This window comes from Schistocerca gregaria, chromosome 1 (genome assembly GCF_023897955.1).
Source record: "Schistocerca gregaria isolate iqSchGreg1 chromosome 1, iqSchGreg1.2, whole genome shotgun sequence".
In the NCBI taxonomy this organism is placed as follows: domain Eukaryota; kingdom Metazoa; phylum Arthropoda; class Insecta; order Orthoptera; family Acrididae; genus Schistocerca; species Schistocerca gregaria.
This window is the reverse complement of record NC_064920.1, coordinates 1,107,083,481-1,107,106,818: the sequence shown is the minus strand read 5'-3', so window position 1 is coordinate 1,107,106,818 and position 23,338 is coordinate 1,107,083,481. Positions and strand designations below refer to the sequence as shown.

General features: G+C 40.6%; 1 protein-coding gene across 1 annotated transcript in view; it reads left to right on the top strand.

Moving 5' to 3' along the window:
• Nucleotides 1-23,338, top strand: part of LOC126283178 (28S ribosomal protein S31, mitochondrial) — a 61,391-nt gene that overhangs the window by 26,495 nt on the left and 11,558 nt on the right. Inside the window, exons 2-5 of the mRNA XM_049982251.1 lie at nt 1,070-1,147; nt 4,336-4,525; nt 4,866-4,995; nt 20,468-20,627. Of these exons, the coding sequence (XP_049838208.1) occupies nt 1,122-1,147; nt 4,336-4,525; nt 4,866-4,995; nt 20,468-20,627 (506 nt within the window). The 5' untranslated portion in view covers nt 1,070-1,121. The remainder of the gene's footprint in view (nt 1-1,069; nt 1,148-4,335; nt 4,526-4,865; nt 4,996-20,467; nt 20,628-23,338) is intronic.

The following is a 23,338-nucleotide window of genomic DNA, read 5'->3' as shown; positions in this document are numbered from 1 at the left end:
TGACAAATACCATGGTGGACGACATTATAGCATGCATAATGTTATACAACATGACATCATGTAACTGTACTTAACACAGTGCATTATAGTACATCACATGGGTACTAATGCTAACAAACAGAAAAGTGTGAATATGTCATGTTTTGATTTAAATGTCTTTGAAGCTGCCAGATAAGTCAAAAAGCTAGGTCCCTTCTTTTACATCCCTAATTCTGCCCAGAACATATACACCTTTTCTTGTGCTATGATAGAAGCATTGTATTCTGTTTATAATTATGTTTTTACAAGTATGGGACAGGTGGTCCGCCTGACATGATTTAAAAAAACCTTAATCATGATGATCAGAAAGAGCAAACTCCATACTCCCGAATATGAGGTCAGCATCTCAACAACTGCACTGCCTCATTCAGTTTTTCCCTATTGTACAATGTTCTTTTGATAATACACAATTTGCACCAGACACATATAGAACATAGTTTACCGTTGCACATACCGTGGACACTCATTGGTGGATCGTGCACCTCAAACAGGCTGCTGTAGTCCCGCACTCCATCCAGGCTGTCCAGAAAACTGACTCCAAGCCTTTAAATATGCAACTATACCACATGCACATCTTCATGGGCTTCCAGTAACCTGGTATCCATTGACAGCTCTGCTTGGATTAATTTGATGAGTATATGGGGAACATCATTACTTCCTCCAATCCACAGAAGTAGTGCTGCTCTGGTCAGAGGATGGTTCAGAATGGCTTTGAAAACAAAACATATCATGTTCACTTACTCGTCAAAGCATCACTTCTGTATAGTAAGCTAACAGTGATTCAGTAGTATATTAATTGTATTTGTAGGTGTTTCCATTAGCTGTTTCCATGTGCTGTTGGTCCTTCTTAAATAAATATAGTTTTGTGGTCTCATATATAAATATATTTCACTTCTGTGAACACAGGACATGAGTAAGATGTGTTTCCTGTAAATGAGTATGCACACTAAACTTTTCAAATTGAAGAAAAAATAATAAATTGGTTAGGTATCATTGAAAGCTGCATTCTGATATTGAACAACTGTTACAGATTTGATACAACAGCAGACTGCTTTGACCAGCATAATATTCTAATTGGAAATATGTTGTGTGCACATAGTACTGGGAGGTAAGTAGCATTTAATGTACTACATAAAATACATTGACAGAGGAATGTAGGAAGTGCATTAGCACTAAGAATTTTGACACATTATACCTGTTTTAGTAAACTAAAATTAATCAGAGTTTTTTTCATTAGCTTAAACAATGACAGTGTATTTAGTATGTGGTACCTAAGTACTCGTTTCCATTATTTGATGGTATACACGGATTTGTGGTAGTGCAGAAAATCTGAAGAAACTGTGTTTAATCTATTTGTCATGACCTTCAACATTGACTCTCAAACTGGAGGTTCTACCTGTTTTTCAAGTAGCTCATTAACTGTTCTCATAAACTAAGTACACACAGTTCCCACCTTCATACCAAGTAAAAATCCTCAGTTGTTCTGGGAATCAAAGCCAGATCATCCACATGACATTTAGATCCACTGACAGCTCAGGTGTGGAGCCAGATAACAAAATTTTCATAAACAGTATCAAAAATGTTTTTCAAATATTTAGTTTTTTGTAAATGTGATATTGCAAAGTACATATTCCACAATTGTTGAGTGTGCCCAAGGAAAGTTTCGGCTGCTATCTGCACCATTCAGGAACAAGCCCAAGCCAGCAGCTTTAGATTATATCCAAGCCATGTTCAGAAGTGGGAGCTAATAAGTAGTCAGGGGGGCATCACATGGGAGTGAACAGAATGATGTGATGGTACAGTCCAGGAATGGTGTACAGTCACAGTTGGATTCTCAGAGGTGCATGGCTGATGATCCCCATTTGTGATGTTATGCATTATCAAGAATTGAATGTGCACTTACCTGTTGCAGAGAACTACAGGCCAAGATACCTGAAGATGTTCCCTATGTGCACCGGTGGGATTGTAGTATTGCCTGTTTGAAAGATGAGTTAGTATTTAACCACCATCTTCCTGTCATGACCAGAGAGAGGAGAGAGTTTTATTTTCATGACATTCAGCCCAGGTGGCCGAGGATTAAAAGAGCAACAGTCACAAGTTTTTGTAGATGTGCAGGGGTTCTCGTAAACAAAAAATATCAGCAGCAAAAACAGCTGACTTGATCCTGCATCAGAAAGAAGTGGAGCTAACTCCATGTTGAAAATATTCACGTGATAAGGAATGGCTCCCCAGTTTATGACGTCATCTTGTGCCCATGTGGTGGCATCTGTGGATGTAGACAAGGAACTTGTTCACTACACCATGAGTCCTAAATAATGCTCCCCAAAGGTATGGTCAGAATGGAGAACAGGTCTGAATCACGTCAGTAATCAACTGGTCAAGGAGGAGGCTGTGTTACAGCACTTCATACCAAGGTTTTGGAACCCTTCTGATGCCTTTCAAGACTATAGAGCTAAAATAAAATAAAAAAAATCACCAAGATCTTATGAATGGTGTGAAAGCAAAATATAATCAGTTGAATGTCAGCAGAGGATATAGGAGTGTTCTATTTAGGAAAAATACAGTTCAGATTCTCAAGTGAGGGAGCTCACAAGTGAGATGGACCTTTAATGACTGAAGAGGTCTCAGTCCATCAGAGCCTAGTGCTGAGCACCTTGGTGGGGAGGCAGGTACAATTTCTTTGCTGGTGGTGGGTGTGTCTTGTAACTTGTTGGTTGTATGGAAGTAACACATTGCTTCTGTGGCCACATTGTCTCTAGGACCACTTTCTAAAAGATCAGTAAGAAAATGTTTCGAGCGTTGGAAACACTGGTGGGACAAATGATGTATTAGTTGTAAAAGAGAGTGATTTGAAAGAGATAAGGTTGTTTTGTAAATAATTTTGAAATATATAGCCTTTAAAAAATAATTCCGGTTGTGGAAAGTAAGTTTATCTGAAGATATCAAATCTGGTTGTAGCTATATAAACCATACATAACAGTGATTTTAAGTCAAACTACTAAGCAGCTTGTACAGAAAGGTAATAATTCACGTTTATCTGGCTGTTTAGGATTAATCATCCTATTTTTATGGAAGTAGTCTGTTCCTTACATGTAACTGCTATAGTTTTTTTGCTGATCCTTGTCTGGAATGAAATGTCTTTTTTTCTGTCAGTGGATCATTGTACAACATATATAAAAGACTGTGAGAAATACAGTGCTATGAAGCTCTGGAACCTCCTCCTGAGTGAATTAGTTGGAAGGATCTACTATTCCAATGGGTTTCCAACACTTGTGCTCTCCTTTTGTATGGCCTTGTGAAGAAAGATCCATTCACTTCAGTTTCTCTCTAGGAGCTCGATTTGTCAGGAACATAGTATTCCCATATCAAAAACAAAACTTTGGAACTGATCTCTTGAGATGGTTCTAAAAACAGATGAAACTTGTATATATTTGACAGCTATTTTCTAATGTTCTGCAAGTTTATTGCTATGTCGTGTGTTCAGTTATCTCTAATATTTCATTAATTGTCATCATTTAAAGATTTTGTGTGCACTGAGCAACTAGCTCTTCATACCAGCCAAGAGCAGTTACCATAGTGCTCCATGCCGCCAGCTCAAACAGTCAGCACGGATTATGTAATGGTCTAAGGATGATCAGACATTGATCAAAACCAGTTACTGTTCTTTAAAATAAATTATTTCATGGAATTTAGACTGTTTTTATTATATTTTTAATAAGTGTACAAAAGACTAACAAATTCTCAGTGCTGGTAGGAAGACAGTTGCCAGTTTTTTTTAAAAAAAGGGCCATATTGCCACATAGCATTAGAAGCAGACTTACCGCTACTGCTGATTGGTAGAAAGATCTCTGTTTACTGCAGATTTTTGAAAAAGTTTGTGGGAAACATTCAAAAGGAAAAATAATTGTTCATCATAATGATGCATCGCCATGTACAACAAAACTAACACCTGAATATCTGGATGCCTTGAAGGTCAGGACAATGAGCCCTCTTTACAATACAGGTCCTGACCAAGCACCTTGTGTTTTCTTTTTGTTTCCAAAAGTAAAAGGTAAACTGCAATCACATTTTTATCATCAGATGAAGCAGTAGAACATTATAAAAATGTGGTTTCTAAGGCACCTCATGAAAAATGGCATCATTGCTTTAAGGAGTGATTTCATTGAATGCAAAGATTTATCTGTGTTAAAATGGAATATTTTTTTAAAAAAATAAAATAATTTTTTAAAACTAATCCTTGTTTGATTTTCTAAAAATCTCCAATGTCACCCTCATATGTTTCCCTTTTCCCTACAGGCAATGTGTGTTACGTATCCTGCAGCCTTTGAGGCAGGGTGAGAAAACAATACTTGCATTCTTCAGCACGAAGAAGGATGGCACAGAGTCATCTGACGATGAAAGTGATAAGAAAAAAACATTACGAAAGGACAATAAATCACGTGCTGCTCTGGAAAAGCTCAACACGTTAATCCAATCTATGGTCAAGGTCAGATTTAATTTATGTGTTTGTTGTTGTATTACTTGTATATTTGGAAACTGAGTCTACTATTTACAGTGACAAAACACCATTGTATACTTATAGTTATAGTGATGCAACTATAATTTATCTCATTTAAATTATTGTATCACAAATGTACAAGGCACATGACAGTTGTGCTTGAAGTTTTTAAGTTCCTGTGCAAATCAGGGAACATGGCTGAGCACCAGCTAACAAGTAAGACCTAATCCTTAATATCCAGAGATGTGTGTGTATACTACTGCTTCATTTTTTGGGACACATTGTCTCTCTTATATGTTTCTAATTTAGTATTATTAATAAATTATAGGAGGAACAGTCATCTCAGGACAGTTCCTATAGTGGAGATAGATTTGCAAAACCAAAGAGATATTTTGTAAAGAAAGAGAAGCTGGAAAAACAAATAGATGCAAAACATACCTCAGAGGAGAAAGTTTCAGGTATGTTTTTCCAACATTTACTGATAAAATAAAATTTATAATTTCCATTGATGCAAATAAACAGCAAGGTTGTTTTAATTTACTTACAATTCACACTAAATCAAAGTAAGCTGGAGTAATCCAGAATTTGTAATCAGTTAAGTATTCTGGTCTGTATTAAATATTCAACAATCCATAGTGATTATCCCAATAAAAATTAAATTCAGCAGACACTGATTGATATTTTCATTCATTTAATAAATGTCTTTCATGTCATATTGCGGGTTTATTATTGCTGCATTTGCTGTATTTTGATAAAGTACCCTTATGTCATTTTAAATGGCAAAGCACTTCGTGGAAATAGGCCAGTTATGGCTGGGTGCAGATTTGGTGAAATCATGATTCTTGACATGAGGGCTGGTGCGAACTTCCAGTCCTCTAAAACAATAATATACGAACTCAAATTACAGTGCACTCCAGCAGAGTGGATTGCTGTTGGGCTGCGGTCTACAAGGTTCGCTCATTGGTGGATTCGGGGTTACAGTTCCACCTTATAAACTGTGCACAATGGCAGGGGCAGTTTCTCTTGGGTTGTCCACTGAGCCCTGTAGGTTGGTTCTCAGGTTCTTTGGACCGAGTCTAGCAAATAACCAAAATCTTGATGACTCCAGTACATGTAGTCACTGCTACTGTATATGATGTGAGACTGACCAACAGTGGTCTATCAATATACAGTAACCCATCTAAGGACCCAGTTCTTTGGACTGATGCCACACAAACAAATGGGTGCCAATGCCCGTGACTGAGCATGATTTGCGATGATCAGTGGCTTCCAGGAGGCCTGATGTCCAAGCAGGTTGTCTTCCTTGTTTCTGCTGGAATCTTATCAGAGAAGTTGAACTTGAGGGACTGTTATAGTTATTTAACAGTGGTGTTAAGGCCTTTAACATCATATTTTGTCAATTTAATATCATAAGCTTTGGTATCTGTGGGGAATGAAACCCTGTTGAGCTTCTGAATGTGCCACTTCAAATCAAATGTCCCACAATGCAAAGCCAGGAAACACAGTCCAATGATAGAATCACAACTTATGCCTTAAGAGGGAGTACTCCAAACAAGAAGAAGGAATTTACTGTGCATTAGGATTCAAATAACCCTTGCTGATGCAAATGAGCTTGTGATACTTCCCTTTAATGTAAAGTGAGGAGGCCTCAAATTGTCTGCACCAAAAACCTGTGGCTAATGACTGACACCTGCACTCCAGTTTCTAAATATGATTTTCCTAATCACCATCACATTCTGGTGGTTACTCGAAAGTCTGTCAGTAACAGTGCACATTGCCAACCAACAGCTGTTTATGGGAAGTGCTGTAATGCAGTCTAGCACATGTGGTTATTCGCAGTTGCTGATATTCTCTTTCTTGGTGGCCCATAAGACCACAGTTCTCACCCTGTGGTATCCTACTGTCTCAACATTGTGACATTGGTGACACATCACTTCAGATCCAAATACATTCCTCCATTCTTGTGACTGTATGTTGGATTCCATTTCTGTCAAAGTGCTGGTGGATGTTACTGTCCTCTGCAGTGAATGGAAAACCTATCCACACTTCCTCAACTTCTTGATTTGTAGTCACTTTGTTATATAATTATTATTATTTGGTTAGTTAATTCAAATATTATTTATTTATTTTTCTAAATGAATATTCTTTACGTATTTTAATTGTTGGTTTAGTTAATGGTTTTAGTTGGTTTAGCTTAGTTCTTTATTTCCTTTTATCTTTACTCTCCTGAAAACCTGGAAAATATAAATATTTCATTTAAAATACCACAGGAGAGCAAGAGGTGTATTCTGCAGCAGCACTCTCGCGGAAATTCCGTGTTGTTATCTGCTCCACCTGAAATCTCTAAAACTTTTACTATGCAGATTGTTTGGTGCAACTGTGTGCTATGTTGTTTGATGAGGCTGGATGATAGGTCTAACAATTTAGCAAGTTAAAGTTTATTAATTCGGAGATAATCTCTTGACGAATTCTGACCATGCAAAATGCAGGTTTGCACTATTGTTCCAAACTTCACCTATGAGCGATCTAAATATCATAATGGTGTCTCACAACAATACAATCTCTCTCCTCCTCTCACATGTCTAATCTCTCCATTTCCTTCACAAAGAGTCCAAAAAACAAAATTTTTTGGTTCGGTAAGACACAGAGAAGCGTTTGTAGCATGGAACATCCAATCTTGCTATCATTATATGCTGTTCACCACAGTATCAATTTGTCACACCCAAATCAGCGTTTTGCATACATTGTTGCACCATACCATGCAGAAACACACATCCAGTGAGTGCCGTTTGGCCTCTTCAGTCACCACCTGAGCCATTTGTGCACTTCCTGTTAGAACGTGGTTTTCTTATTGACTTTTACTTAACAAATTCCATCTGAAAATTCTCTCTCTCATTGATGGCTAGTGAGATGTTTCAACTGGTAGTGCTGACACAATCCAGCTTCCAAATCCATGAAAATTTTCACTCGCCATAGCTCTTCTTGATATCTTATGACCACATGCACATCACCTGTTAACCTTAGTCACATTACACTGTTCATCCTCTGAATATTTACCCTAGGTTACAGCAGTTCTCAAGTTGGAAAATAATATGAATAATAATAATGATGATGATAATTTTAGATGTCTTCCCCACAACTGTGAATTGGATAAGTATGGAGAAGGAAGCTGGCCATGTCCTTAAGTGACTGGGGGGGTGTCACAAAATGCTTAAACTGAGGTGGCCATTTGTGGATTTGAACATGCCCTTCCCAAAGGTGAGTGCAGTGTCTTAACCAATGCACCACCTCTGTCAGTTAACTGTAGTATAGGAGACAAAAAATAGGTGTGAGGAGGAAGCTGCACTGGTGTAACTAAGTGAAGTCATGCAGTAGTTTAGGCACTAGTAAGCGTCGGAAACGTTTAGCTGTTAGTCACCGTCTTCTCATCATCATTTAGGTTGTCTATGATTTTCCATAGTTATTTTAGCTCAGAACTTACTTCTCACTTGGTCTTGTCAATAAGCCAGGGCCATTTCTGAAATGAATATTTTAGCTCTAATGATCACCTCTTCCTCCCTTCTCTCTCCTTGCTTTGCCTCTCCTCTGTTCATGTAATGTGAGCTTGAGCAGAATGTAGCACACAGAACAGAGAAGCATAAAGGAGATTATTGAGGAGCATGAAAGAAAAATGAAGATTAGTCTCCCAAGGGCAATGTATGGGAATCCAAAAAAGTTTGGTACAAATAATGTTTGATGGCTACCATTAAACCCCTCAGGTGAATGGTTCTTCATATTAGCAACAGTTTATTTCCTATCCCATCCTTGCCCAAAAAAAGCTAAAGCAACTTTGATTATTAACAAGAGTCCTAAGCAATCTGCTCTCCCTCTCCCTTTCATCTGTGACAGGCATTTTCAAGCATGTGGTTCATTTTTTGGACTTGTCCCTTGGGAGTATTTGCTTTTATCTTCTGTGATATTGTATTTGTACATCTAATACACACACATTCCACAAACGACCATAATTCTCATTCCCTTTCCTGTTCTGTTAACAAATGGAGTGAGGGGAAAAAGTGCCAGTTCTCTATACTTCTTCATTAGTGTTCTGCAACAACATCAGCTTCCCTCTAGAGCTTTTCATTTGAGTTCATGTAGCATTTCCATAATATATGCATGTTGATCAAACCTACCTGTAACAAATCTAACAGCCTGCCTCTGATTTGCTTTGGTCTTCCTTTAATCCAACCTGTTTGGGGATCCCAAACACCACCAAGAATGAGCACACATGTGTTCTATACTCTGTCTCCTTTATAGATGAGCTACACTTTCCTACAATTATCCCAATAAACCAAAGTCCACCATTTGTCTTTCCTAAAACTGCCTTATGTGCTCTTTACATTTCGTATCACTTTGCAACATTCCACTTATGGGTGTGAGAAGCAGCTCACAACTAATATTGTATCCAAACATTACACCATTGTTTTTCAAACAGTGGAACATGAGAGTTGCAGATAGGCACAAAAAAGAGAATTCTAGGAATACTTAAGCTTTTGGACAAAGTACTTCCTCAGAATTAGAACTCTCATATATTAACACAACAACTCACACACACATGGTTACTGTCTCTGGGTGCTAGGGCCCGACTGTTAGTGTTTGACATGAGCAGCAATTAGATGTTAGATGGGGAGGAGGTGGAGTAAGGAGGAGTCATGCAGTTGGGAGGGGGAGAGATAACAGGGCAGGGGCGGAGATGATGTTGGTGCTGCATGTGGGAGTGTGCAAGGATGGAGTAGGGCTGCTAGGGAGGTTGGGAATATGGACAGGATAGAGCTGCTAGGGCTTTTGTCCCCACCATGTCCCTCATGCTCCCACAGCCTGCACTAATGTCTTCGCTCACCCTTACCCAGCTATCCTTTCCCAGACTGTCACATGCCATCTCCTTACCTTCTCTCCTTGCCCAAGCAGAATGCTGCTCACATTAGATACAGTCATAGTTTGGCATAATGCCCAGAGAAAGTAGTCATGTGTTTATTAATATGTGAGAATTCTGTTTCTGAGGGAGGCCTGTGTCTGAGAGCTTAAATATTTCTGTAGAACTGATTTTCCTACTTGTCTCCTTTGGCTTACATGTTCCACATTTAGAGCAAGCCTCATTCATCACACCAAATAGAAATTATGTCGAATTCATCCTGTATCCCCCTGTAATCAATAAATAATGACACCTCCTTATTTAAATACAGCATCATAAGCAAACAGTCACAGATTCCTGCTCACCCATCCATCAAATCAAGAGCAGTCCTGTCACACATCCTTGGGATACAACTGACAATGTCTTTGTGCCTGACGAACATTCGATGTCCAGGAAAACATACTGGGTTCTATTACTTAAAAAGTCTTAAAGTCTCTCACTACACAGTCCAGTCACTTAAATGTGACCACTTCCTGTGTTCAACATCAGCATACAATAACCATTCACAGACAGTGAATGGCAGCACTGGCAGTGAATGGACTATAAAGCATGTCAGGGGGGATGTGGGAAACAGTGCAGTCACTGTCATAATGCAGAAACGGAATGTATTTCTGACATCCATAAGGTCATGATCATTGGCCAAGAATGGAAGCATTTCCAAAATGTCTAGGTCCATAAACTTTTCATGTGCTGCCACAAGTAAAGTATACTGTGCATGGCAAAATGGCATGGCACTAACCAAAACGATCACCAAGGCAACTGTGGTGCACCTCAGCCATAGATGACGTGGAGATGTGTATGGCAAAATAGACATGCAGCTGTAGAGCAACTGTCCGCGTATATGAACTGAGGTTTACCAACAGTGTCTCCTCACGAATGTTACTGTGTATGGGCATGTGCAGCAGATGTCCGGTTCACGCACCCATGTTGACTGCTGTTCATCAGCAACGAAGGCTGGAATTTGCATACCAATATTGCAACTGGATGTCAACAGATGGCCTTTTCAGATAACAGATGGCCATTGATGTTTATGGTGTGAACGTCGAGAGCGAACAGCATCCAACAATTGTTGGAGGAGTCCGGGCCGGGGGAGGAAGCGTTATAGTCTGGGATATGTTTTCCTGCTATTCCCTCGGTGAGCTCATCATTATGGAAGGCACAATGGATCAATAAAAGTATGCATGTCCATCTTAGCATGATGGTATCTACGAGCAGAACAGTGTGTCATGTCACACAACTCGCAGTGTACGTGCTTGATAAGGAAAGTTCCGTGACGAGTGTACTGTATTCCCCTGGCCACCAAACTCCCCAGATTTAAAGCCAGTCAAGAATTGTGGGACCGCCTCGCACCAGGGATCTTCAAACAAGAAATACAGTGCATCTGGCCATGGCACTGGCATCTGCAGGGCTCCACATTCCTGTTGGTACCTTCCAGAACCTCAGTGACCCTTCCTGCATGTCTGGCAGTGGCCCACACTGCAGAAGGTGGTTATTCAGTCTTTTGACAGGTGGTCCCATTAGTGTGACTGGACATTCTAATGCTCAGACCTTTATTAACTCCTGCCGTCTGGGTTCAGAGGTCATCCTCAGTTCGTACAGGCGGTTGGTGGAGTTGGTGAAGGCGGAAAGCCTCGCTCGCGGGGTGGAATCAGAGCTAACTATTTGTAGTATCGTTCCCAGAACCGATCGCGGTCCTCTGGTTTGGAGCCGAGTGGAAGGCTTAAACCAGAGGCTCAGACGATTCTGCAGAGAGCTGGGGTGCAAATTTCTCGACCTCCGCTATTGGGTGGAGAAATGTAGGGTCCCCCTGAATAGGTCAGGCGTGCACTACACGCCGGAAGCGGCTACGAGGGTAGCAGAGTACGTGTGGAGTGCACATGGAGTTTTTTTAGGTTAGAGAATTCCCTCCCTAGGCCCGACAAGACGCCTCTTGAGACGCGGCAAGGCAGGAGTAGGCAAAATGCAACAAGGAATAACAATATTAATGTGCTAATAGTAAACTGCAGGAGCGTCTATAGAAAGGTCCCAGAACTGCTGTCATTAATAAACGGTCACAACGCCCATATAGTACTAGGAACAGAAAGTTGGCTGAAACCAGACGTAAACAGTAATGAAATCCTAAACTCGGATTGGAATGTATACCGCAGAGATAGGCTGGACAGTGAAGGGGGAGGCGTGTTTATAGCGATAAGAAGTGCAATAGTATCGAAGGAAATTGACGGAGATTCGAATTGTGAAATGATTTGGGTGAAGGTCACGGTTAAAGCAGGCTCAGACATGGTAATTGGATGTCTCTATAGGCCCCCGGGCTCAGCAGCTGTTGTGGCTCAGCACCTGAAGAATAATTTGGAAAATATTTCGAGTAGATTTCCCCACCATGTTATAGTTCTGGGTGGAGATTTTAATTTGCCGGATATAGACTGGGAGACTCAAACGTTCATAACGGGTGGCAGGGACAAAGAATCCAGTGAAATATTTTTAAGTGCTTTATCTGAAAACTACCTTGAGCAGTTAAACAGAAAACCGACTCGTGGCGATAACATATTAGACCTTCTGGTGACAAACAGACCCGAACTATTTGAATCAGTTAATGCAGAACAAGGGAATCAGCGATCATAAAGCGGTTACTGCATCGATGATTTCAGCCGTAAATAGAAATATTAAAAAAGGTAGGAAGATTTTTCTGTTTAGCAAAAGTGACAAAAAGCAGATTTCAGAGTACTTGATGGCTCAACACAAAAGTTTTGTCTCAAGTACAGATAGTGTTGAGGATCAGTGGACAAAGTTCAAAACCATTGTACAATATGCGTTAGATGAGTATGTGCCAAGCAAGATCGTAAGAGATGGGAAAGAGCCACCGTGGTACAATAACCGAGTTAGAAAACTGCTGCGGAAGCAAAGGGAACTTCACAGCAAACATAAACATAGCCAAAGCCTTGCAGACAAACAAAAATTACGCGAAGCGAAATGCAGTGTGAGGAGGGCTATGCGAGAGGCTTTCAATGAATTCGAAAGTAAAGTTCTATGTACTGACTTGGCAGAAAATCCTAAGAAATTTTGGTCCTATGTCAAAGGGGTAGGTGGATCAAAACAAAATGTCCAGACACTCTGTGACCAAAATGGTACTGAAACAGAGGATGACAGACTAAAGGCCGAATTACTAAATGACTTCTTCCAAAGCTGTTTCACAGAGGAAGACTGCACTGTGCTTCCTTCTCTAGATTGTCGCACAGTTGACAAAATGGTAGATATCGAAGTAACGACAGAGGGAGAGAGAAACAATTAAAATCGCTCAAAAGAGGAAAGGCCGCTGGTCCTGATGGAATACCAGTTCGATTTTACACAGAGTACGCGAAGGAACTTGCCCCCCTTCTTGTAGCGGTGTACCGTAGGTCTCTAGAAGAGCGAAGTGTTCCAAAGGATTGGAAAAGGGCACAGGTCATCCCCGTTTTCAAGAAGGGACGTCGAACAGATGTGCAGAACTATAGACCTATATCTCTAACGTCGATCAGTTGTAGAATTTTGGAACACGTATTATGTTCGAGTATAATGTCTTTTCTGGAGACTAGAAATCTACTTTGTAGGAATCAGCATGGGTTTCGAAAAAGACGGTCGTGTGAAACCCAGCTCGCGCTATTTGTCCACGAGACTCAGAGGGCCTTAGACACGGGTTCACAGGTAGATGCCGTGTTTCTTGACTTCCGCAAAGCGTTTGACACAGTTCCCCACAGTCGTTTAATGAACAAAGTAAGAGCATACGGACTATCAGATAAATTGTGTGGTTGGATTGAGGAGTTCCTAGATAACAGAACGCAGCATGTCATTCTCAATGGAGAGAAGTCTTCCGAAGTAAGAGTGATTTCAGGTGTGCCGCAGGGGAGTGTCATAGGACCGTTGCTATTCACAATATACATAAATGACCTGGTGGATGACATCGGAAGTTCACTGAGGCTTTTTGCAGATGATGCTGTGGTGTATCGAGAGGTTGCAACAATGGAAAATTGTACTGAAATGCAGGAGGATCTGCAGCGAATTGACGCATGGTGCACGGAATGGCAATTGAATCTCAATGTAGACAAGTGTAATGTGATGCGAATACATAGAAAGATAGGTCCCTTATCATTTAGCTACAAAATAGCAGGTCAGCAACTGGAAGCAGTTAATTCCATAAATTATCTGGGAGTACTCATTAGGAGTGATTTAAAATGGAATGATCATATAAAGTTGATCGTCGGTGGAGCGGATGCCAGACTGAGATTCATTGGAAGAATCCTAAGGAAATGCAATCCGACAACAAAGGAAATAGGTTACAGTACGCTTGTTCGCCCAATGCTTGAATACTGCTCAGCAGTGTGGGATCCGCACCAGGTAGGGTTGATAGAAGAGATAGAGAAGATCCAATGGAGAGCAGCGTGCTTCGTTACAGGATCATTTAGTAATTGCGAAAGTGTTCGGAAATGATAGATAAACTCCAGTGGAAGACTCTGCAGGAGAGACGCTCAGTAGCTCGGTACGGGCTTTTGTTAAAGTTTCGAGAACATACCTTCACCGAAGAGTCAAGCAGTATATTGCTCCCTCCTAAGTATATCTCGCGAAGAGACCATGAGGATAAAATCAGAGAGATTAGAGCCCACACAGAAGCATACCGACAATCCTTCTTTCCACGTACAATACGAGACTGGAATAGAAGGGAGAACTGATAGAGGTACTCAGGGTACCCTCCGCCACGCACCGTCAGGTGGCTTGCGGAGTATGGATGTAGATGTAGATGTAGATGTAGACCATGTCAAATGCTTTCTGGAAATCCAGGAATATGGAATCTGCCTGTTGCCATTCATCCATGATTCACAGTATCGTGCAGAAAATTGCATGCTGAGATTTGCATTAGTGATGTTTTCTAAATCATAGACGCACAAATTTCTAAAACTTTTTGCCTGTCAGAATTTCTGCATTCTTTTTTGAACTGGAAATGCAGCAGTCTGTTTCCTCGGCATTTTCTGAATTTTGTCTAATAGACCAAGGTGGATCTTTTCCATTCTTAATCCACTTACTTGGTGCATACTTCTCCAGAGTGCAATTTATAGTCAGTTTAAACTGTACTCCAGTATAATGCAACTAAATGATGGCATCCTACTTAGACAGTGAATAGACAACAGCTACGTATCTGCTCTGCAACATATCTTGCAGCGAAATTGAAGTATATAATTCCTCTGAGTGAGTGCGGGTACAGGTCTTGGCAACCTGAAAAAAATATTAATTGAAACCTTTGGCAATCTTTTACAGGAGTTCAAAATTTAGCATGGACTTCAGCATGAGATGCTTATAAAAGTTTCCACAATGAATCTTTGTCTCAAAACTGGCAGAAACTCCAAAGAGATTCTCATCATATATAAAACATGCTACTGGCAAGAGACAGTCAGTGCTGCCAAAGCAGAGTTTCTAAACACAGCTTTCTGAAATTCTTTCACCAAAGAAGATGAAGTAAATATTCCTAAATTCAAATCAAGAACAGCTGCCAACATGAGTAACTTAGAAGTAGATATCTTTAGAGTAGTGAAGGAACTTACATCACTTAATAATAGCAAGTCTTTCATTTCAGACTGTATACCAGTTAGATTCCTAAAAAAAAAATCCATACCGAAAGACTGGAAAGTTGCACAGTTCACGCCAATGTTCAAGAAAGACAGTATGAGTAAACCATTAAATTACAGGACCATATCATTAACACCAGTATTCAGCAGGATTTTGTGTTCAAACATTATGAATTACCTCAAAGTCGACATGGATTTAGAAAACATCGTTCTTGTGAAACACAACTAGCTCCTTACTTGCTTGAAGTATTGAGTGCTAATGACAAGGGATTTCAAATTGATTCCATATTTCTGCACTACTCATCATTAAAATTGCTACACAAAGAAGAAATGCAGTTTATAAACGGGTATTCATTGGACTAATATACTATATTACAACTGACATGACATTACATTTTCACGCAATTTGGGTGCATAGATCCTGAGAAATCAGTATCCAGAACAACCACTTCTGGCCGTAATAACGGCCTTGATACGCCTGGGCATTGAGTCAAACAGAGATTGGATGGCGTGTACAGGTACAGCTGCTCATGCAGCTTCAACACGATACCACAGTTCATCAAGAGTAGTGACTGGCGTATTGTGATGAGCCAGTTGCTCATCCACCATTGACCAGACATTTTCGATTGGTGAGAGATCTGGAGAGTGTGCTGGCCAGGCAGCAGTCAAACATTTTCTGTATCCAGAAAGGCCCGTATAGGACCTGCAGCATGTGGTGGTGCATTATCCTGCTGAAATGTAGGGTTTCACAGGGATCGAATGAAGGGTAGAGCCACGGGTCGTAACACATCTGAAATGTAATGTCCACTGCTCAAAGTGCTGTCAATGGGAACAAGAGGTGACCGAGACATGTAACTAATGGCACGTCATACCACCACGCCAGGTGATATGCCAGTACGGTGATGACGAATACATGCTTCCAATGTGCGTTCACTGCGATGGTGCCAAACATGGATGCAAACATCATGATGCTGTAAACAGAAAATTGATTCCTCCAAAAAATGACGTTTTGCCATTCGTGCACCCAGGTTCATTGTTGAGTATACCATCACAGGCGTTCCTGTCTGTGATGCAGCGTCAAGGGTAACTACAGCCATGGTCTCCGAGCTAATAGTCCATGCTGCTGCTAACGTCGTCGAACTGTTCATGCAGATGGTTGTTGTCTTGCAAACGGCCCCATCTGTTGACTCAGGGATTGAGACGTGGCTGCATGATCCGTTACAGCCATGTGGATAAGATGCCTGTCATCTCAACTGCTAGTGATATGAGGCCATTGGGATCCAGCATGGCGTTCCGTATTACCCTCCTGAACCCACCGATTCCATATTCTGCTAACAGTCATTGGATCTCGACCAACGCGAGCAACAATGTCGCGATACAATAAACCACAATCAAAGTCAGAAATGTGATGGTACGAATTTCTCCTCCTTACACGAGGCATCACAACAGCATTTCACCAGGCAATGCTGGTCAACTGCTGTTTGTGTATGAGAAATTGGTTGGAAACTTTCCTCATGTCAGCACGTTGTAGGTGTTGCCATTGGCACCAACCTTGTATGAATGCTCTGGAAAGATAATCATTTGCATATCACAGCATCTTCCTGTCGGTTAATTTCACATCTGTAGCACGTCATCTTCATGGTGTAGCAATTTTAAAGGCCAGTAGTGTAGAATTCCAGAAGGTTTTTGGCACTGTACCTCAGAAGCGGCTTGTAGTCAAATTGCGTGCTTATGGAATATCATCTCAATTATGTGACTGGATTTGTGAGTTCGTGTCAGAGAGGTCACAGTTTGTAGTAATTGATGGGAAGTCTTGTAATTTCTGGGATACTCCAAGGTGGTGTTATAGGCCCTCTGCTATTCCTTATCTGTATAAACAATTAATGAGACAATATGAGCAGCCAGCAGCCATCTTGGGTTGTTTGTAGATGATACTGTTGTTTATATTCTAGTAAAGTCATCAAAAGGTCATGATTTAGAAAAGATATCTGTATGGTGGGAAAATTGGCAATTGACACTAAATGATGAAAAGTGTGAGGTCATCCACATGTGTGCTAAAAGGAATCCATCAAAATTCAGTTACATGGTAAATCGGTCAAACCTAAGGCAATAAATTCAAGTAAATATCTAGAAATTACAATTATGAACAACTTAAAGTGGAAAGAACACATAGAAAATGTTGTGGAGAAGGCGAGCCAAAGACTGTGTTTTATTGGCAGGATACTTAGAAGATGCAACAGACCGACTAAAGAGACTACCTACACTATGCTTGTGTGTCCTCTTTTGGATTACTGCTGTATGGTGTTGAATCCTTACCAGGCGTGATTGATGGATTACATAAAGAAAGTTCAAAGAAGAGCAGCATATTTTGTATTATTGAGGTATAGGAGCCAGAGCATGACTGACACGATACAGGATTTGGGTGGCCTTCATTGAAACAGTCATTTTTCGTTTCTTCAGAACCTTCTCACAAAATTTCAGTTGCCAACTTTCTCTTACAAATGCAAAAATATTTTGTTGATGCCGACCTACAGAGGGAGAAACACAGTCATCATAATAAAATACAGGAAATCAGAGCTTGCATGGAAAGATATAGGTGTTTGTGTTTTCCATGTGCTGTTCAAGGTTGGAATAACAGAGAATTATTGTGAATGTGGTTCGATGAACCCGCTGCCAGGCACGTAAGTGTGATTTGCAGTGTGTCCATGTAGATGTAGATAAAACCACACCTAGTCTTCTTCATGGACTTACTAACTTTAGGAACTATCATCTCTGTGATAACATCATGATAACTAATCCATGTCTTTACTGACATTGTCAGTTAGGTCATGTCTATTTGTAGCTACAAGATCTAAAATCTCTCCATTGCATGTAGGTTGTTGAAGTAGTTGCTTAAGACAGTTTTTGGAGAACGCGTTCAGAGCTACTTCATAAAACTGTCTGTCCATATCACCTGCAATGAATCTGTATGCTTTCCAGTCTGTACTCGCTTTGTTCAAGTCACCCCCAACTAATATTGTATGATTGGTGTACTCCCACCTACTGAACGTAGATTTTCTCTGAATTGTTACAGTGGAATCGAGTGGCTGGTAAAGACATCCAGCGATTACCTTGAGGGCACCGAGGGTGGTTACATCTGACTAACTTTGCAGTCCATCTCAATTTTGACCTCAGTAGACATTATATGTTTATGGATTGTAATGAACACACTACATTCTTTGATGCCTAACATGTCCTTTTGACATATGGTCTGTGCCTTATTAAATATTTCAGGGTTTCCTATTCTGGATTTCATCCAGCTCTTGGTACCAAATATAATTTTCGGATGACAGCTTTCCAGGAGGACGGTAAATGGAGAATCTTGGTTAGAAATGCATCGGCCATTTACAATTAAAACATCAACATTTGAAGTATCTATACTTTGCATATGATCTGATTTCACTTTCTGCATATCGACTAGTGAGAGTTTGTAGTAGACCTCAAACTATTGCCTAGCCTTAGAAAAATGTGTGCTCCACAAGCACTCTGCTTCCTCTATGTAGTGCACCTTGGACAGACAAGAGGAATTCTGTAATTCTCCACCCCCCAATGCAATTCCAGAAATCTCGAGCCAAGACCATCCGCTAGTTTGACACCCTCCATTTGGCTCAAACCAAAGAACCCCACTCAGTTCTGGGAATGATGCTGCAAATTGTGGGTTCTCTTTGCACCCCACACATGAGGCCAGCACTCTTCACTACTTCTGCCAGCCACCCTTAATAAACTGAGGATGGCCTCGGAACCAAAGTGACACATAACATCGGCAAACATGTGAACCACAGCTTGCAGAGTGACAACACTCTTCAAGCTTGATAGCCACATGCAGGGCCTCCTCCAATGAGGCACCCTAGCCCCTGTACCCTGCCGTCCACATACCAAGTGCATTTGGATTTCTTTCTGGCTCTGGACACTATTTTCCAAAAAGGGCTCCATAATGTGACTCCATAGGAGCTTCCAATGCCTAGCAAACACCTCCCTCCATTTGCCTGCTCAGACCCTGTGAAAGAGTAACCACCTGTTCAGTCAAAGGGTGATCAATTGAAGCCATACAGCCAGGCTCTACATTGGCACTCTACCTCGAGCAACACGAACACATTGTCACACTTTTCTCACCCTGTTGCAAGGGCAGATCCACTGCATTGGGTGCACTGCAACGTGCCTCAGCAACAGAGCCTGTGGATAAAACAAATGATACTTGAGGTCCCCCATGCAACACGTCTGTTTCTCCGTAATAGCTACAGCCCAAGGCAGCAGCCTGCAGTTAACTGACCATGGACACAAGCATCTTCAGGACCTCCTGTGTCCACACACAGTAAACACACCCCTATGCACCACAACACTAAACATTTGAAAGAAAATGAAACTGAGCCCTGTTGTCTTTTAAACACAGATTTGTGCATCAAACCTTTGTGATTTTAAAAACATTAGCTATTTGAAAACACAGAGCCTGTCACTGATTATGTTTTGTTGCACAATGGCAGATGAGGTAATGTGAGAATGGGTGCTTACATTACTGTATTCAGAACCATCTGACTGTGGCATTGCTGTGGGTTCTACACTGTGATACAAAATCTACAAGCTACAAAGAATGAAAGCATTAATAAAAAAAGGTCTATGTTGTCTTTTAGACAAGAATTTACATTACCAAACTTGTTAAACACACAACCACAAGCTTTTACATGGCAATTTCACTGGCCCCACTTCACTGCACGCTGGCAGACAAGACTGTGTTGCAGTGTAGTGGTTATGGCATAGCATTTATTTTCAGAAGCAGCAAAGTTTGCATAACCCTTTAACCACCATGAGCTAGATTATTCATGGTTTCTGTTAAGTTACTTCAGTAAAAAGCCAGAGTACACCATTCAAAAGGTCTGTGGCCCATTCCTTTCCATGTCCTCCTCCAGCTAAGATAGGCCAGTCAGTGAAGCATCAAATATGAACCCTACTCTCTTTACTGTTCCTTCTCTTTAATAAACTCCCGTGCCACTATCTGTCCCCTTACATTCATAAATACTTCATTACATTGTATTTTGTCATAATTTAAAAACATAAAAAATTATCTTGTCATTTCCACAAACACATATTGACAAACATTTCAGTAGTTTTACATTGTCCTCCTGCATAAAGAATTCACAGGCACAGTAATTCTTAGTTCCCATCTGAAATGATGGTTCAGCGGTTGTATGCTGTCTTTGATGTATTATTGTAAAGTATAACTGTAAATTATGAAGAGAGAAAAAAATATGTTATTAACTGCATAAAGTCTTTTCTAAAACCTAAAAATGTCTTAATAAAACTTTTTATCTACATGTCTCACATATATTCTTACATTGTTCCCATAAATTTGTACAGCGTCTCCTGTCGAAAAGGCAGCAAAAGAGGTTGCTGAGGCATTGGGAGGTGACACAAAGAAGACAGAATCAGAACTGCTAAACAAGCTGCTCTCACACTCGGCAGAAGTGAAGCAAGGTTCCTCTGGCCAACAAGAGTCGAAACCAGCTCTTGATCTTAGGTAGAGAAATTTATTATTGGATAACATTAAAGCATTATATTGCAGTAAAAGAATTTGCTACCAGGTTTCAGTTACTTAAAACTAAATAGAATTTTTATAAAGATCCTTTCTAAGTTATAGGTACCAGCCTTGTACCTATCCTTTGTATTTGTTTTGATCAGTTTTAATTTTCTTTAGTGTTAATATTTTTTTCATAATAAGTTTACACATTGCAGAATATGTTGAATCTAATTGTCAAAAGGATAGAATGTAGGGTAACAACAGAGTTGCACGGTACAGAGAAACAAACAGAGGAAAGGAAATATAGTACTAACCTGACTATAGCAGATGTTGAAGGTGACCACCATTCATCCATTGGCACTATTGGTCCCTGGTCAGCAAGTTTCTGAAGGCGGATCAAAGATGGACTGCTGGAATTGATGCGATCTCAATCGAAATGTTCTGCTCTGTTCTTGAAGACTTTGAGAGTTGTTGCAATAAACCATAGACTTGAGGGTTCCCCACACAAAATAATCACACACTGATCGATCAGTGACCTCAGTTGCCAGCTAGGGCTGCGACTATACTGACCTCTGCTAACAACACTGCCAGACGTGGAGATTGTGTAAATGTGCTCCAACGTTTGGCCAGCTGTATGGACAAATGCTCCATCCTGTTGAAAGTAATTGTAGGTCCTTTTGTTAGTGCTGCCACCAAATGGTTTCAATTTGTTGCCAATGTAACACACCAAAGTCTGCATCTGATGAAAGAAGATGGGACCAATAATGTGGCATGCAGACACTGCATGCCAAACCCCAACCTTCTGTGGAAGTTACATGGATTCTCCGCTGCTCAAAACTCATGATTCTGTGAGGACACAGCCACTCAGGTGAAACCAGGCTTCATCGTACATAAAGAACAAGTCCACACCAAAGCCATTCGTTGTTATCTCAGTGAACAACCACCAACAAATCTTAAAGCACTGAGGAGGATCTGCTGGTTTTAATGCATGAACAACAGACACTCAATAGGGGTGCATGTGCAGGTCCGGTGGAGTATTTGTTCTTGAACTGCAGCCACATTTTCTGGTTTGTGGACAGGTTTTGGAATGTTTTTTGACTTGGTCAAAACAAATCCTGTCTGAAAACACTTTCAGACTAAGCATTGCATGGCACTCTTTGTTAGCACTTTTTTGCCACCATAAAACTTCTCAGTAAACAACTGACCCAACTGTTCCAGCAACTTTGTTGTCACGTAACTTTCCACAGTCAAAACCCGCTGCTCTACTGTGAGTACCATCATCCCCTTTGCAGTGCTCTGCTCACACTGACACAGTCCACACTATGCTCTGAACTGGTTTGGATCATGTGGTGGCCATATACGTCATGTGGTTTTATGCATATATTCACATTCACATGTACCTCCATGTCTGCTTCACTTTTATTTGTTCCACACTGTACAAAAATGCAGCAGTTTGAAGCAGACATCTAAAAATGAGTTTGACAGGAAGTCCAAAATGTCAAAGCTGGAATAGCTTCTAGACAGTTGCAAGGCTGTGTAAGGGTGCATAAGTAGGGAAAAGATAGATACCACCTCTAGGAAAATTAAAGAAACCTTTGGAGCAAAAGAAAAACAGATGTATGAATATCAATAGCTCAGATAGCAAGCCAGTAGTAAGCATAGTAAAGAACACCGAAAGGTGTAAAGAGTATATGGAAGGGCTATACAATGGAAACAATGTATTGGCAATATTATATAAATGAAAGAACAAGTACTGAGAGACATGACTCTGCTAGAAGAATTTGACAGTGTGCTGAAAGACCTAAGGTGTAGCAAGGCCCCTGAAGTAGATGAAATTCTCTGAGAAGTACAGATAACCATGGGAGAGCTGACCATGACAAAACTGCTCCACATGTACATGAGACAGTGAAGCACCTTCAGACTCCAAGAAGAGAGTGATGTAAAATACTTGCCTGTGACCGGGATATTAGCCTGACAGTAGGTAGAGTACAGCCTTTCTTCACCATGACACTAGTAGGGGGGATGGATGGTAAGCCTGGTGCAAGGCTCCTTTTACCTCCACAAAAGATGCCCAGTACTCCTCTGATTGCAGGCTGAGTGAACCAGGGCCCTTCATAGACACTCTGGAATGAGGAAAAATCCCCATCTCCAGCCAGGATTGAACCCGGGACCTCTAGTGCTCTATCTGTTAGACACCACAACCCCCAAGAAGAATGTAATAGTTCCAGTTCCAAAGAAGGCAGATGCCTAACTGGTGTGAATAGTACCAAACTATCAGTTTAAAAAGTCTTGCTTGCAAAATACTGGCACGAATTATTTACAGAAGAATCGAAAAACTTGTGGAAGCTGCCCTCCGGGACGATTAGTTTGATTTCCAGAACAATATAGGAATGTGTGAGGCAGTACTGGCCCTACAACCTTTCTTAGAAGATAGTTTTAAAAAATGCAAACCTACCTTTATAGCATTTGCAGAATAAGTGAAGGCTTTTGACAATTTTCTTGGGCATACCCTTTTTGAAATTATGGAACCAGCAGTGATAAAAAAAACAGAGAATGAAAGGTTATATACAACTTTTACAGAAATAAGGCTGCAGTTCTAAGAATTGGAGGCTGTGGTGTGGAAGGGAAGCAGGGGTTGAGAAGGGAGTTATTCAGTCTGTATGTTGAACAAGTAGTAAAGGAAACCAAGGAGAAATTTGGAGAAGGAACTA